The following is a 15,309-nucleotide window of genomic DNA, read 5'->3' on the forward strand; positions in this document are numbered from 1 at the left end:
AACAGTTAATAAAACATGTTAAAAAACACTTCGAAATGAGTTAAAAAGATATATATATATATTATAGTAATACTCTATGATTAATATTAACTAATAATAAGTAATAACAAATCTGTTAGGACTGATTGTAATTTGAAATATTATGAGCCTGCAACAAAACAAAAAATGCACACCCAAACCACCTGAACCAACTATCTGTATGTTAGGCATTGAAGATAAAAATGTTCCAAAACCTTTCGCTCGGATTTTCATAAAAAGCCACGACAAATGAACAGCTAAACAGATTGACAATAGAAAACCTACAAGGTAGTTAGTCTCACTGCTGAAGTAAATTGTAATTTTCCAACCAATGTTATCCATGCTGCATTTCAACAGAATTAAATGTTGGGGAAATCGTCTGCATGAAATTAACCATACACAACAACATCTGGGGCTATTCTGTATCTTTACAGTTCTATTAACTGACCATGTATGGAGTACTATTGCCATATTTGGGTTGATGAATCTCTGTCCTATTGATTTGATTGGCCCTCACCCTTTCTTCTTCTCTTCAACCTTTCTCTCACAGATGTGATGCTGATGTTGTTCTATAAATACTATTATGACATGCATTATTCATAATTGTCTGATCTATTGCCTGCTTCCTTTGTTCAAGTGGTTTCCATGAATTTGCTGTTTTGATACTTTACTGTTAATACAGCTTCCTATTCCAGTAGTAACTTTCCAAGAACTGTAGGTTTGTGGAACTCTCTTCCTGCTGACTGTTTTTTCTTATCTATAATCTTGGTCTTTTTTGTTTTCCAATATTAAAACCAATAAGCATGTACTGTTTTTGTTATAATCAGGTTTTATTTTTCTTAGCTGTTTACACCAAGTAGTTTCATGCCTTGTCTGAAACGATTTATATATAAAAAAAACAAACAAAAAAAACTCGTATTATTTGGATTCTCCGGATTACTGTTTTCATCTTTAATGTTATTTTCACAACGTTTCAGACAACGTAACCTCTGATCTTCAGATGTATCTTTTTAAACTTCGGAATTTTTCTGTCAAACTTGGGAACTTGCATGGAATTTCAGAAAAAAAAAAAAAAAACAGATTCCCAAATTTAACAAGATACACCTGAAGAGGGTCGGAAGTTATATCCACTGAAACGTTATAAGAATAATACTCAAGCTGAGAACAGTAGTCTAAAGAATCCAAATACAAAAGCTAAAGCACTAAAACTATTACTACTACTGATAACAGATATACATTTCACACCTGACGATGTCATGCTCACATGAAACATCCATAAGACATGTACAAAAATTGCCTACAATTGACTATTGAACTTACTTGAACAGTGTCTTACACAAACCGTCAAGCTAACATAATGCAACATGCACACAAAACATCTCTTTCTCTCAATAAAATATTGTTATCTTTACAACCATCATATTTTATTCATTATTTGATCATGTTCTTCTATTTTTGCCTCTTGTGTATTTTTTACAAATTCACCCTACGAATCTACTGCATAAAATATAATCTGGTGTGGAATTTGGTGTTTGTTACCTGATCCGAGAGTGTGTGAGGGTTGTAGAGAGCATTCTTAAGCAGGTACTCCTGGCAAAGCGGAAAGTGCAGACGTGAACAGAATTCAAGAAGGGAGATGCCATCTGATGTGCAGAAGCACTGCAGCAGGATGCTGTTATCTTTGTTCAATAAAATCAGATCCAGCAGTTTTTCATCAGCTGTTCTTTCATCATACTCACTTTCTTCAATTTGTTTCAAAAAGTCCAACAGTTCTGAAAATAAAAAACAGTACTATGTACGAATTCATATGTAAAATAACAGATTAAGAAAATAACGAGGTCAATCATAGTCGAGGGTAACCTGAACACTTTGTTTTCATTGATGTAGGGGAGAGCGCCATTTCTTTTCCAGAAATGCTTAATTTACCCTTAACCCGCACCTAAGTTATAATGTTGAGTATTTAGCAGGGGGTATCAGGTACTATTTTGGAGTTTTTGATATGACTCAAGTAAGGATTGAACCCGGATCTCCCAGCCCATTAGCAAATATTGTAATAATTATGACAAAATACTGTACCATTTGGATTCTCAAAACAGAAGCATTCTTAGATGGGCATAAACTGATAAATACAGATGAAAGGGTTGAGATAGATAAGAACAGATCAAGATAAAGACACATGTTCATTAGAACGAGGTCAACTAATGAAGCTCTATATAAAGATTTAATTTTATAATCATCAGCTGAAAATCAGCAGTAAGGCAAAGAAAATTAATGTAAAAAAGTGAAATCATTAAAAGTTGAGACAGGTCATGATTACAGGTTATGAGACATCAAGATTAGATGTTGAGAAAGATCAAGATTAGATGCTGAGAAAGATCAAGATTAGATATTAAAGAAGGTTCAGAATTAGATGCTGAAGAAGGATCAGAATTAGATGCTGAGAAAGATCAGCATTAGATGTTGAGAAAGATCAGCATCAGATGTTGAGAAAGATCAGCATCAGATGTTGAGAAAGATCAGCATCAGATGTTGAGAAAGATCAGCATCAGATGTTGAGAAAGATCAGCATCAGATGTTGAGAAAGATCAGCATCAGATGTTGAGAAAGATCAGCATCAGATGTTGAGAAAGATCAGCATCAGATGTTGAGAAAGATCAGCATCAGATGTTGAGAAAGATCAGCATTAGATGTTGAGAAAGATCAGAATTAGATGTTGAGAAAGATCAGTATTAGATGTTGAGAAAGATCAGCATTAGATGTTGAGAAAGATCAGCATCAGATGTTGAGAAAGATCAGCATCAGATGTTGAGAAAGATCAGCATCAGATGTTGAGAAAGATCAGCATCAGATGTTGAGAAAGATCAGCATCAGATGTTGAGAAAGATCAGCATCAGATGTTGAGAAAGATCAGCATCAGATGTTGAGAAAGATCAGCATCAGATGTTGAGAAAGATCAGCATTAGATGTTGAGAAAGATCAGAATTAGATGTTGAGAAAGATCAGTATTAGATGTTGAGAAAGATCAGCATTAGATGTTGAGAAAGATCAGCATCAGATGTTGAGAAAGATCAGCATTAGATGTTGAGAAAGATCAGCATTAGATGTTGAGAAAGATCAGCATCAGATGTTGAGAAAGATCAGCATTAGATGTTGAGAAAGATCAGAATTAGATGTTGAGAAAGATGATTATTAGAATACAATAGTTAATTAAGATTTTTACCCAGTTATGGCTGACAGAATGAGAGCGTGTTACCCTCGATAGATTAAATAAAGGGCTCCGCTGGAAATTCTGTGCAGATTCCCAAGTTTGACAGAAAGATCACCGAGTTTGAAAAGATATAACTAAAAAGCGTTAGAGATTATATCAACCAAAATATTTAGAGAATAACAGTAATCCAAATAATACAAATATGTAGAGCTTTGTTATGTTAGGATATACCTCCCCTTACAATTGGGCATGTGCCACTCCGTCATGCTGATAAATCTATTAGACAATCACAACTTTGTATGTATATTTCTCCCATCAACATAACTTGTACAATCACACAGTCAATTTTTATTTTATTTACTACAAGCTGCCATGGTGCTAGCATTGCACAGGGAAGGAGGTTAAGTACGGAATAGTTAACATGGGGATAATGATTTGATAAACGTGCATGTTCCACAAATTTCAGGAATTGATTTTAGCTTAAATATGGGTTCTGTATTTTCTGTATTTTATTTTTTTCTGTTTACACAAGTTAAGGCAAACATTTGTAATGATATCATGGGGATTTAGCAGAGAAGCCAATAAAATGCAAAAATAGAGTCAAAAATTCAAATATATAACAAACAAATGTTACCAAAGGCAAGATAAATTACTCTTTGTCATAAGTCCATCATCTTACAAATGCTAAACTACTGACTTACAAACAATATGGATTTAGACAAGCCCGTTCCACAGCAGACATCCTAACTGTGATCTCTGAACGTATATACCATTCACTGGACAAAGCGGGGGAGGGCAGAGCGGTAGCTCTAGATATATCTAAGGCTTTTGACAGGGTATGGCATGAGGGTCTCCTCAGTAAAATCAGATCATACTGTATCACTGGTAGAATACTTAACATAATTAAATCCTTCTTAGATAAGAGAAAAATCCAGGTTGTCCTCGACGGTCGTACATCTAAACAATATGATATAAATGCGGGGGTGCCCCAGGGTTCTATCCTTGGACCTCTATTGTTCCTGATATTCATAAATGACCTCCCCGACAACATCGCCTCTGAGATGGGTATATATGCTGATGACACTACACTCTATGGCAGACACGACAGGAAGACGAATGAACACATTTCTAAAGAAATGGCAGAAACACTAGAGGAAGACCTCCAATCTGTAGTGGAATGGGGACAAAAGTGGTTGGTCGCGTTTAATGCTGCCAAGACTAAACTAGTTTCATTCAATAATTACAAGAAACCCTCTCTACCACCCATAGCAATGGCCAACGACTCTTTATCTGAGAGTCCATCTTTCAAACTCCTTGGCCTAACGTTCACAGGAAACATGAGTTGGAACAATTACATTGAAGGCATTGCCAGGGCCGCTGCAAGAAAGGTGGGCTCTCTCTACCGTGCTAGAAAACTACTAACACCCGAAAGTATCCTGTACCTCTATAGGGCCACCATTCGCCCATGTATGGAGTATTGCTGCCACATCTGGGCTGGTGCATCTGCTACTAGTCTCTCGCTCCTTGACAAGGTTCAAAAGAGAGTCGCAAACCTGATAGGCCCTGAACTGGCATCTAAGCTTCAGCCTCTGTCCCATCGACGAAATGTTGCATCCCTCTGCCTTTTCTACAAGTATTTTAGTGGTGAATGCTCTGACGAACTGCAATCACTTGTGCCCCCATGACGTGAGCACCCTCGACAAACCCGACAGGCTGCTAAATCCCACCCCCACACTGTAGAGATCCCTAGATGTAAAAGATCTTTTTACTCCAATAGTTTCTTCCCCAGAACCGCTAGACTCTGGAATTCCATTCCAGGTCCCTGCTTCCCCAACAGTACTGACGTGCAGAAGTTCAAGTGTAACGTGAACCGACACCTTGCTGCCCAAATCCCTACATAGTACCCCAGTAGTTGTTGCCCCTGATAGTAGCCCCCTACACCAAAGTGGCAATTTGCCTTGTTTGGGGTGAAAATGTAATAAAAAAAAAAAAAAAAAAAAAAAAAAAAGGGACATAACTACGTATCGAACCGGATACGAAACAGGATATAAAAAAGCTACCATTTTAAGGTGGGGGCGCCTTGTCTTGTAGTTTCACGTCGGACACTCTACAAGTGTCCTCCAGTTAACCAAGCTTCCCAGGGAGGAGCGCTTAGCTCTCACACGCTAAGTTCCTTTTCTTTACCTTCATTGACATTTATCTAACTTCAAAAGCAAGTAGCCATTTTGTATTATTACGAAGTACTAATAAACCTTCTTTTGTTACGCATCCCACTCGGCGTATTGTGTCATATTATTATATACCGTTTAAATCAGATATAACAGTTGGCGAACGAAGATGATTCTTTATCTCTTAACAGAGATAAATTACCATATTAAAAGGACTGTGTTCTATTCAATGATCTTTTGATGAAAATTTACAAGGATTTTGTTACTGAACACGTGCGGCAAAGAACTATTCGAATTTTCCTACATAAAGTAGTGGAAAGTATGGATTTCTCCGATAAGAACTCACGGAAAGGTAATAAAATTGTACTTGAAAGATATTGAAGATAAAGAGAACTTTATTTATATTTATGACCAAAAAAATATTTGGGAAACGCAAACTGAATTCGAACCCGGCACATAGGATTACGAGTTTTTCGAAAGAAAAGAAAAAACTCTTACGATTCTTTTTCTCTAAACAAAACAGAGACTATTGCTATAATTTTTTTTTTTTTTCACGTGCAGTCGTATTTTTGTTGAAAAAAAGTTTGCTCATCATTGTTTCGGGTAAATTAATTAGAACTATTTGTTGTGTGAAGTTGAAAAAGTATTATTGTGTAAAATTACGTTGTTGAAGCAGTTGTTTTTGCAAAATCTGTAGAATTACTGTTGCTAAATTGTATGAACTTTGTTGAGACATTTATTCTTGCAAAACTTGTAGAAGTATTGTTGCTAATTTGCGAAAACGCATATTTATGAACTTTTGTAGAATCATTGTTGTAAATTTTGGAAAGACATTTTTTAAGCTAAAATGGAACAATTGGCTGAGTTGACGAAGGTACTAACTCTTAGCATTCAGAAACAGTAAAAAATGACAACAATTCTTAGTGCAACAACAACAGCAAGAAATGCCACAAAAAACTTTAGAGGCACAACAAGAACAAACAAAAATATTTCAACGCCAAATGTCGACTCAACAAAAGAATTTGGAAAAATTAATTCAAACCTCGACAACTGAGAAAAAAATGAACTTTTCTGCAGAGGGTATTTCAAACTCTTTGTCAGAATTTCACTACTCTCCCAATACTGGCGTTACATTTCCAGCATACTATAGAAGGTATGAAACAGTTTTTACAAAGAGGTGTTCGGACTGGACCAACGAAGAAAAAGTTACACTGTTACTTCAAAAACTGGGTACTGATGAAAACAAAAGTATGCTAACTTAATTTTACCCAAAAAAAAAAACAAAAAAAAACGGAGTAAGTGACCTTTGAAGAGACAATCAATACTTTATCTAAAATATTTGATAAAAGAGATAGCCTTTTCCACTCTAGATATAAATGTTTAAATTTACAGAAATCAGAATCTGAAGACTATCTAGAGTATGCTTGTATTGTAAATTGCTTATGTGAATCATTTGAATTAAATGAAATTTCTGCGGATTTATTTAAATGCTTCATCTTTGTGCAGGGACTCACAGCACCAGGGGACAAAGATATCAAATCCCGGATCCTGACAATTATGGAGTCGGATCCAAATATAACTTTACAAAAAATTACCGAGAAATGTCAACATCTCATTAATATCAAAAGAGACAACACCCACATTGAAGAAAAAAGCGTTTACAAGGTACAACATGTAAAACAGCAAAGGACCTGTAGAACGTACAAGACCCAAGAACAGAAGACCCCCAGAATACACAAGGACCAAAATTATGAATGCTGTGGAAGTACAAGACACACCAAAAAGACCTGCTGGTTCAGGAATAGGATATGTTATGAATGTGGATTCAGAGGCCACAAGGAACCGTACTGTGATCAGAAGAAAAAGCAAAGGACCGAAAAAGTGAATGCGCTTCACACAAGGAAAGAGAAAAGTTGCGAAAGACATAAGTATGTCGATGTTCACATAAATGGACATCCTGTAGCATTACTCCTGGATAGTGGTGCGGACATCAGCATCATAGATGAAGATATCTGGAGAAGGATCGGTCGACCTGAACTAATGGAAACCAGCAAGATGGCGAAGAGCATGTGTGGCAAAAAGTTGGAATTCAAAGGAGAACTGAGGTGCAACATGACATTTGGTGGTCAGACACACAAGTCCAAAGTGTACGTGGTACCAGGAAGGAACGCAAGTCTATTTGGAGTGGATTGGTTTGTCCTGTTTAACTTATGGGAACGACCAGTTAATTCTTTTTGTAATAGGTTGAACACAGAGAAATTGAACGAAGTGGAAGGCTTCCTGGACGACGTAAAAGCTGAATTCCCAAGAGATTTTGCTGAAGGACTTGGACACTGTGTGAAAATAGAAGCCAAATTTGAAGTGAAGAAAGATGTCACCCCGGTGTTCAACCTAAAAGAAATGTACCTTTTTCATCGATGGACGCAATTGAGGAGTTGGAGAGACTTCAACAGTTAGATGTCATTGAAAAAGTTGACCATACGGATTGGGCCAGCCCGACTGTATATGTGAAGAAAAAGAATAACAAAATCAGAGTCTATGCTGATTTCTCAATGGGCCTGAATGATTGTATAAAGGACCACAATTATCCCCTTCCGTCAGCAGAAGATCTATTCTCAAAACTAAACGGAGGAAAAATATTTTCCAAGATAGACCTCTCGGACACGTACTTGCAAATCAAGGTCAATGATGAATGTACCTGTGCATTAATACGCATAAGGGTATCTTCAAGCTAAAGAGGCTTCCTTTCGGCTTAAAGGTCGCCCCTGCTATGTTCCAACAGATAATGGATACGATGCTCGCAGGATTAGAATTTGCAATGGCATACGTTGACGATGTCTTGATAAAGAGCAGTAATTTGTAAGAGCACATGAAGCATGTCAGAAAAGTACTTAAGAGAATGGAGGTGTTTGGTTTCGGATTGAGTCCAGCGAAAGGCGATTTCTTCATGGAAAGGATAAAATATCTGGGTTAAATAATTGACGAAGATGAACAAAGGCCAGATCCACAACAAACCGAAGCAATCGAAAAGATGCCTGCCCCAGACTCAGTACCAAAACTACAGTCATTTTTGGGATTGGTACAATATTATGTAATATACATCCCTAATGTGCATAATTTGAGAGCTCCTTAAACTTAACGAGCTACTAAAAAAAGGCAGTAGATGGAATTGGACAAAGGAATGTGAATCTGCTTTCCAGAAAATTAAGAAATGTCTACTGTCAGACCTGGCATTAGCGCATTTCGATCCAGAAAAGGAGATGGTACTAGCAACGGACGCCAGTGATTATGGAGTTGGTGCTGCATTACTCTATAAGTATGAGGATGGAACAACAAAAGCAATCACTCACGCGTCAAGAAAAACTACAGCCAGATTGAAAAGGAGGCTCTCTCGATAATATTTGGAAAAATGCTAAAGGAATTTCACACAGGTCATCCTGGCATTTCAAGGATGAAATCCCTAATTAGAGGTTACGTGTATTAGCCTGGTATTGATAAAGAGGTGGAAAACTGTGTCAAAGTGTGTAAAGGATGTCAGTTAACAGCCCAAGATCCCCCGGTAAAAACGACCCCCGTGGCTGAAGACGGACTTGCCCTGGTCACGTCTGCATATTGATTATGCCGGACCACTAAATGTTTTTTTTTTTTCTTAATTGTAGTGGACTCTTTCTCCAAATGGCTGGAGATATTCAAGATCAGACATCCAACATCAAGGAACACTAAGTGCACTTGACAAAATTTTCAGCCAGTTTGGTGTACCAAAGACCATAGTGAATGACAATGGTACAGCATTCACAGGTTACGAATTTAAAAAATTCTGCAACTCACTGGATATACAACACATCATGACACCTATTTACCATCCGAGGTCGAATGGGTTGGCAGAGAAATTTGTGGACACGTTTAAGCGGGCATTAAAGAAAAACATGAACATTGACACAGATGAGCGAACAATTTCTAGCGATCTACAAAGTAACCCCAAATCCAAACAATGATGTAAATTCATCCCCTGCAGAACTTACGTTTGCCAGAAAAATTAGATCCATTTTCGATAGACTCCTACTGGATAAAAAGAAAGTTGCTAGAAAAGAAAACTTTAATGTAAAGTGCTATTCCCCAGGAGATAAAGTTTATTTTAAAAATTTTCAAAATGGGGGGAAATCATTGGGTGGATGGTATCATTAAGAAAAGAATTGGGAACATGGTGTAAAAAAAAAAAAAAAAATAATGTGAATAAATTGACATTTTTATTTAATTTTTTTTTTGCTATTCGTTCTGCTACCTTTTTCTCTGTCGGCTTTCAGCCTAAGCAGGGGGTTATGTAGCAGAAACAAATAGAACTCTTTTCTTGTACGTCAGTGACTCCCCTGACTGTGCGATATGGCACATACTGACCAATCAGTCATAGCGCAGGGATCTTCCTTACCCCTTTAAGGAACTATAACTGCTTCCGTCCCGGACAAGAAAAACTCTTTCTTTTTCCAGCGAGACGTCAAGGAAAGCGGACCTGTTTCCTCACTCTCTCTCTGCCTACATCGGTATAGACGGTCCCCACTTGGGAATAACTACCAGGCAAAGGCAGACGAGTTCTATCCCAGCTATATCTAAATGGCATCTTGCCTTACTTCAATAAACCTTTTTCTTGCAAGTTTTACGAAGTCGTTTGTTCGTTTATTCAGTAGCTTGTGTTGAAATATTTATTTTATTAGGGAGTGCCCAAAAAGCATTAACTCAACTCACTAAAATGGTGCATACTATTCAAGGCCCAAGTTTTGTCTGTAAAAGACATATTAATCAAATCCGTTCCAGAATTTCAGAAAATACAGAGGAAATCCCAATGGAAATGCTGTGTGACACATTTGACATTCCAAAACCGGTGTGTATACACGGACCCATGAATGTATCCCTTGAGCCTAGCATACGGGCTGGGCAGAATTCTTTACCGCAGGAAACTCTGACCAAAAGGAAAAGCACATGTAAAAGGAAAATCGTCAGGTGTTTAAGCCCCGATCCTAAACGGAAGCGGTATTAAAGCTAAAATTGAGAAGATTTCAGCTTCAGGGGAAGGTGTCATAAGGGACATAGCTACATATCGAACCGGATACAAAACAGGATATAAAAGAGCTACCATTTTAAGGTGGGGGCGTCTTGTCTTGTTTTGCAGTCTCGCGTTGGACACTCTACAAGTGTACTCCGGTTAACCAAGCTTCCCAGGGATGAGCGCTTAGCTCTCACACGCTAAGTTTCTTTTCTTTACTTTCATTGACATTTATCTAACTTCAAAAGCAAGTAGCCATTTTGTATTATTACAAAGTACTAATAAACCTTCTTTTGTTATGCATCCCACTCGGCATATTTTGTCATATTATTATATACCGTTTAAATTGGATATAACACTCTTCTACTTACCTAAATAAGTTTTACGTGTTTTAACAGAATTTAAAGCTTTTATTTGGTTCAAAAAACAAGTAGTGTTGAGCTGGTAAGTTAAACCATCAATAAAGATGGCATTTGAAAACACATAATCTTCGGAGTGTCAAAAATCGCTCAAAAATTCAGAAATAAACAAAATACTGATGGAAATACGCCCAAGAAGTGTCACGAAGTATCATAGTGACCGCTTATTGGGTGAATTTTTATCAGTATTTTATTTATTTTTAGATTTTTGAGCCATTTTTGGACACTTTGAAAATGACGTTTTCATCAGCCATCTTGATTGCCAGCTTAACTTACCAGCTCAGAACTATTTTTTTTCGAACTGAATAAAAGCTTTAAATTCTGTTAAAACACACAAAATTTATTCAGGTAAATAGAAGAGTAACTTATCTTGCCTTTGGTAACATTTATTTGCTAAATATTTGAACTTTTTTACCCTTCTTTTTATTGTTTATTGACTTCTCTGCTAAATACCCAACATCATTTGTTTGTAAATTTTTGTACTGAAGTATCCTATTTAGATAGAGTTCAAAACCGGCTTCTAAACCTAGTAGGTAATTCCCTTTTCTCTTACCTGCAATCTCTTTCCCATAGAAGAGAATTTGCGAGTATGTCTCTGATCTATCGTTATTTTCACATTTATTTTTAGGCTATGTGTTTTGGTGTTGACAAAAGTCGGTTTTGTTGGTTTTAACAGCTATATCAGTACATCAATTTGGTTCAATTAATAATTTAATGATCAAATGATATCATAATAATTAAATCTAACTTTCAAAATCCCAGTAAAAAAATTATACTTTGGTAGTAGCCTGTCATACTTTAACAAAAATTGCAAAAACAAAAAAGAAAGTCTAAAGGTAGGAGCAGCTAGTAATTTTATACATTTTTTTTTGTTTGTTTTTTTTAGGGGATTTTTTTGTTTTCTTTTGTTTAAGTCTATTTATTTAGTCCTTTTGTTTGCTCATCTAGTTTTGTATCATATTGATGCGTTGATGTTCATCTGTCTATTTCTCTATCTACTTGTATCTGTCAACCTCTATCTATCTATCTATCTATCTATCTAAATGGGCGATTTGTGATTACAGATTAAAGTCAGCCAATTTATAATCTGAATGTGGGTTATGAGAAACTCGTTTTGAAGACTAATGAATACAAACAGTGCCAGTGCTCAAGATTGATGGTCAGCGATGATTCTACAAAGTTTATAGCTAACCATTGGGTTAAAAAAAACGCTTTTATACTCTTTAATGTAAGCAGTGTTTTTCTTCTGAAAAACACTATGTTGTGAAAAGATAATTCATCCGTTGTTTCATATAAAAAGGAAATTTGAAACTGAATATTTATTTTTATGTGACAGAGCAATTTTCAAAATTATTTGTAAGTTACAAAAAAGTGGAGAGAAATTAGAAAAAGGTTGAGAAAAATCCAGATTCAGACAGCGAGGGCTAAACTGAGAGTAATCAAGATGGAGGTGGATATAATTCAAAAGCTAAACTTCATTTTATATATGAAATGGCAAGTTCAGTATTACTTGTGAATCATCAAGTAGAGAGTATTTAAAACGAGGCTGAAAGAAATCAGGATTAAGTTTGAAAGAAATATGGACATAGGCTGCAAAAAACTTGGAGTCGAGGGAAATAAGAATTTAATCTTCATTTTTTTATGAAAGAACAATTTTCAAAATTATTTGCAACTCACTAAGTTGATTTGGTTCAGTTGTTTTACAGCATATCAACTCTTTTTGGATTATTTAATACTAAATTCAGTAATTTGGGAAAAAGTTTTTATGCTTCAAGTTTTTCAAATATTCTGGTGTGGGTGTTTTGTAGAAAATTGTTTTTATTGTAATATTGCATAATATAACAGAGTCTTGCAAAAGAAAATGAAAAAACAAAACAATGACATCAATGTTTGGTGTATTTTAAGAAACTAATATCATCAAACAAATTGATCTGGTAGTATAAAGTAAGCAAATTGAAAGAAATCAAGTTCATATGCCTCATATTGTAGTTAGATGATTTCATAATCCATCACCATATAATATGTGTATCCAAGTAATGTATGCTACGTTTGCATAAACTCCATAACGTGTTTGGATATCCTGTGCACTAAAGAGCATGATGAACAGAGGACGATTCAAGTACATACAACTGCATGTAACCTGAATGATATGAACTCTTTAGGGCCAGACTGCATGGAGAGCAAGCATGAAACATTCCCTGGTTTTACTCACCTCAAAGTCAAGAATACTTGCAGCCGAAAATGGATGAAGAAGAGGGAGAACAACAAAGAGGAATTAATTTAACAACTCCATATTTTTGTGATTGTCTATTAGAAGCCATAGATGTCGGTCACAATGCATACTCACTTATACCCATCACGTCAACTTATTTTTTTTAATTTTCTTCCTTTGAAGATTATAACGTTGGGTATGGGGCAGCCAAACCAACTGCCAACATTGCCCTGCTTTTTATTGAAACCAAACGAGAGCCCTTATTAATATCCTCGTTGTTCCCTTAAGTGCAATTGTCTGAATCTCTTTTGCACTCGGTTCACCAGGAATATTAGTTGTTTGCAAAACTGGATGATGAAAAAGACCTTATTTGATCATCCTATATGTCTTATTACTTCTTAGGAACCACTAATTTTGATCATAGTGCAAACTCGGTTGCACCAACAACTTCAACTATAGTGCAAACTCGCTTGCATTGGTGACTTGACCATGGTGCAGACTCAATGCACTTATATCAATTACAATGCAAAATTGATTGCATTCAACTCTTCAACCATCTTTGTAGATTCACTTCCACCGTGTGCACATATTTATTTTGTTAGAAGTTTTCTAATCAACTAGTACACTGTCCAGCCTTGCCCAGTCATAAAATATGCTAAAATATCATCCTTTAATTTATGCAGATTTCGTATTTATTATTATACAGTCAATTCTCTATTGATTATTATATTGTACCCAATATATAGTAGTGATTTCAAAAGTTAAAAAAATATATATGACTTAAGTGTAATAAGCTAGAATTGAAATCAAAACATATAGCTCTTCATCTGAGCTAAGTCTATACGCATTTCAAAACATAAAAAAATAACATTAAATGTATAAATGTATATTTGTGCATACATAGAGCTTACACATTATGTTAACCTATACCTGCCAAATACCAATTTTTTCAATTTTGACCCTTTAGCAGCTACTTTTGTGGCTAAAAATCAAATCGATTTTTTCCAAAGGTCTGAATACCCCATATATCAAGTTTCAAGTACGTAGACCAAAAAAAAGTAGTCATTCTGAGATTTACTTTTATGTAGAAAATATGCACAATGTGCGTAGTAATAGTGAAATGAAACTAATCATCCAATAAGAAAACAGAGAAAAAAAATAGCAGTGAATTAATAAAAGTTCTTTTTTAAAGAAATATGCAAATTAGTACAAACACAAATCTGTATAAAAGGTGATGACATGTACAAACATACATTTGTGAAAAGTGATAACCTACGTAGAAACAAATGTGAAAGGTGATAATTTACATACAAACTTAAAAGTACATGAAAGGTGATAACGTATGTACAATTATAAGTGGGTGTGAAATATAATATACATAGAAACAAATGTATGTGAAAGGTGATAACATACGTACAAACAAAAATGTATGTGCAGGTCCCCCACCCCTCAAGAAGAGAAATCCCTTTGTTTTGTGAGGAGTGCAAAAACTCCCTTTTGAGATTCTACCTGTTCTATCCAGGATATTAAGCACTTTGGACAATGGCTCTATCTAGGACATTGAGCACTTCTATAAGAAAAGAAATTATTTAAGTGATCAGTGCAAAAAAAAGAAAAAAGAAAAGGAGGCCTGCAAAGCACTACTAAAAGCACTAAATATAATTAGGGATGCTTTCAGAATACTAATAAACTAAGTGTCTCCCTCTCCTTTCTTTGTAATTAAAAACATAAAAATAAATTCCTGCAAAATATTTATCGACTTCATTTCAACATGAAAAGTTTCCTAGAAATGACATCATGATCGTACAAATTGAGATGGTGACACTGTGACAAGCAAATTTAGTAAAATAATAGGTATGATCAATATCTATGTCAAGGATCTTCTTAGGCACCATTTACAATTGGGCAATCCTAGTAACAAAACCAAAAATAAACCATTTAATAGCTTCAGTGCATGTGACGGAAATAGACATAATTTTGTCTGTCGTTGTACATCTCCTTTTCTGTCGACCAATTAGGTAGCATCAAATTACTGTTACACACATTTTTAACACTTACTAACTTTGAAGTTTGGCCCTGCATTGTTGCCATCAAATGACAGTGAGCTGTGATGATTATGACAACACTAGCAGGAGCTTCCATTCCTGCACACAACACTAGCATCAGAAACAGCAGCTCTGTTCCTCCTAACACAGACTTGTTGATAACAGTAGCAGTACAGCCGACTTCCTTAGAGATTCGAAATA

At 35.6% G+C, this 15,309-nt stretch overlaps 1 protein-coding gene across 3 annotated transcripts in view; it reads right to left on the reverse strand.

Annotated features, from left to right (window-relative positions):
- The window catches only part of LOC145297691 (leucine-rich repeat serine/threonine-protein kinase 1-like), a 171,855-nt gene that overhangs the window by 133,961 nt on the left and 22,585 nt on the right, over positions 1 to 15,309 (reverse strand). For all 3 annotated transcript variants that reach the window (XM_080143889.1, XM_080143888.1, XM_080143890.1), the window contains exon 2: positions 1,558 to 1,790. In XM_080143889.1, the coding sequence (XP_080000015.1) occupies positions 1,558 to 1,790 (233 nt within the window). The remainder of the gene's footprint in view (positions 1 to 1,557; positions 1,791 to 15,309) is intronic.

This window comes from Euprymna scolopes, chromosome 18 (genome assembly GCF_053919585.1).
Source record: "Euprymna scolopes isolate OS-2025 chromosome 18, ASM5391958v1, whole genome shotgun sequence".
Taxonomy (NCBI): Eukaryota; Metazoa; Mollusca; class Cephalopoda; order Sepiida; family Sepiolidae; genus Euprymna; species Euprymna scolopes.